This window comes from Lotus japonicus, chromosome 1, assembly GCF_012489685.1.
Source record: "Lotus japonicus ecotype B-129 chromosome 1, LjGifu_v1.2".
Classification (NCBI taxonomy): domain Eukaryota; kingdom Viridiplantae; phylum Streptophyta; class Magnoliopsida; order Fabales; family Fabaceae; genus Lotus; species Lotus japonicus.
In genome coordinates this window covers 85640384-85642792 of record NC_080041.1, presented here as the reverse complement: position 1 = coordinate 85642792, position 2409 = coordinate 85640384, and the positions used below count along the sequence as shown (strand labels likewise).

Below are 2409 nucleotides of genomic sequence, written 5' to 3'. Positions count from 1 at the left end.
CAATTTTTACTATTTCCGATTGGAATGAAACACAGAAAAAGGATAGTTTAAGAACTTATCATAACTATAGGTTAAACTAATTAAATTTTTTATTGGTTAATCACACAAGTAATACCCAAAAAACTGCGCCTGAGATTTTATCCTAAAAATAATGGGGCTGCGTAGCGTTAAGCACATATTCAATCAGGTGGTGGATGTAAACATTATTACATGGGTTATCTAAATAATTCATGAGAAAGTTTGGGTTAAATAACTGTTTACGGTGATTTTTGGTAAACAAATATCCTCTTAGTTCGACTAAAGGAAGTTTAGATTCGGGGTCCTTTTGAGAAAACGTCTTGCCAAAGTGTTGTGTGTGAGTTAGTATTTTTCGACAGTGATGATCGGTTCGAAAGAAAACTGGATTTCATTAAGTAAAGATCAATTACATGAAGTCACATAAATCAAAGTAACATGAAAACTGCAAGAAACGTAGAATTCGACAAGAAATTGCACAAAGAAACTGGAAATTAACAAGCTTAATGCAAGAAAACTAAAAGACTGGTTCTGCAACGTACTCCTCCATCATCACACCTTGCTCCTTGAGTCTCATTGATGCGGACATTAGAGCTTTCTGGTGAATTTTCAGAGTTTGAGTTGGGAACCCCTTTCCTGACGCGGCTTCTTCTATTTATAACGTTGTTTCCTTCCCCACGTTCTTGGCGGTTTTTCTTCAATGTGTATGGGCTTAGTGGGTTTGAATTTTGGCGCCTTACCCCACGTTCAACCGGAGATTCTGAGCACGTGATTTTAATTGCCACGTGGGTGGTCTTGGGTCGTGGGTAACCGTTGCCATTCGTGGCATCGTGGGTACACGCACGTGCTTGTAATTGCCCATCACTAGGTAACTGCTTCCTTAGCCGAGTTTATTGACTTGTCGAATTTTCTTTTACTTCCTTGACTTTGTGGGAGTGTTACCTAACGAACCTCAAGTCTCACCATGGTCCTTTTTGTCGAGAACTCGTCTTCCTGGCATCGGTGTCGAGGATTGTGGTGTTAAGGATTTTAGCTCAACAGTAACCCATCATTTAAACATATAAGTGAGTTGGGAATAAATTAATAAATAAAATATAGAAATTTCAACTCATTTGTTTCATTTGTTTAAGTGCCTAATTTTTTCTCTCTCATTGTATTTGAGTTCAAGTGATTTAAAAATGGCTTATAAAAAAGAAACCATAGACAAATTTAAGCCTTATTTATTTTGTAAGATATCATATATCTTATCCTTATTACATGCGAGCATCACGTATACATACATACAAAGTAGACTTAGCTAATCAAGTCCGTAGCACCTTGTTGAAAGCTGCAACACCTTTACTACCCGCTGGCAACTTCGATTGGAAAGACCATGAAAGAACATCATGTGATTCAACAAAGGCTCCACTTGAAGCTGAGAAACCAACTCTGACAAACTCTGGAAGAACACTCTTCAAGTCGACCATAGCAGAGATAATTCTGGCCAGACCAGAAGGGTAGACCAAAGAGGCAGTCAATTGTTTGGTTGAAGCTTGATAGCTTATGACAACATTCGCTACTTGGCCATTTTGAAAATCCCACGATCCAACTATCAATGATTTGATGGAGTTGACATCAATTCCAATGTGTGGAGTTGTCGAATCCCAAGAGTTCAAGAAAGTGTCAAACTCGACCGCGACAACTTGGTATGATTTACTTTCATCTTGGTTGGGGTAGAGTCCGAGGAACCCACCGGAGTTTTGGAGTTGGGTGTCCACGGGTGCGAGAAAGAAGGCAAGGCCATCAGCGGTTGTATTGGGTGCGTTGATGATGAATGAGAAGGAAGTGACGAAGCTTGCAACGTTGCCTGTTTTGTTGTCCCATATGCGGACCGGGGCCGCATATAGGGCTCGGCCCGTGGAGCTAATTGGGCGGCCGTCCTTGACCACGGTGAGTTGCAACCTCCCTGTTGAGCTAACCGAGGAGTCACCTTGGAAGACCAAGTCCTGTTGACTTGGGATGAACTCGCTGAAAGAGAAAGAGAGGGACTCTGTTGAGTCCACCACTTTGTTCATAAAAAATAACAAGGTAGTTAAGAACAACATGGGCATTGGAAGGAAACAAGATCGCAAGCTAGCCATGGCTTTGATTTAGTTTAAGTGGGATATTGTGTTGCACGAGGATGAATGGAGCCCCAGTTATGTATTTATAGAATAAGTTTACTTATATCACGTGCAAAAGGAAGAAAAAAAAAATAGAGATCTGACTTGTAATGTGATAAAATAAAAAGAGAGATTGGAAGAATTAAAAAAAAGTAAATGAAAATAATACGGAAGAGAAATAAAAGTATGAATAAATCAAAACTCGTATTTATAATAGCCAGACTAAACATATGTCTTGACTATTTCATGGACA

The 2409-nt window shown here is 39.5% G+C and overlaps 1 protein-coding gene across 1 annotated transcript; it reads right to left on the bottom strand.

Moving 5' to 3' along the window:
* Window positions 1-1215: 1215 nt before the first annotated feature.
* On the bottom strand, window positions 1216-2177 carry LOC130726202 (seed lectin-like). The gene has a single exon (XM_057577435.1). It carries the CDS (start codon window positions 2133-2135, stop codon window positions 1317-1319), a length of 819 nt encoding a protein of 272 aa, XP_057433418.1. The 5' UTR covers window positions 2136-2177; the 3' UTR covers window positions 1216-1316.
* Window positions 2178-2409: the final 232 nt, after the last annotated feature.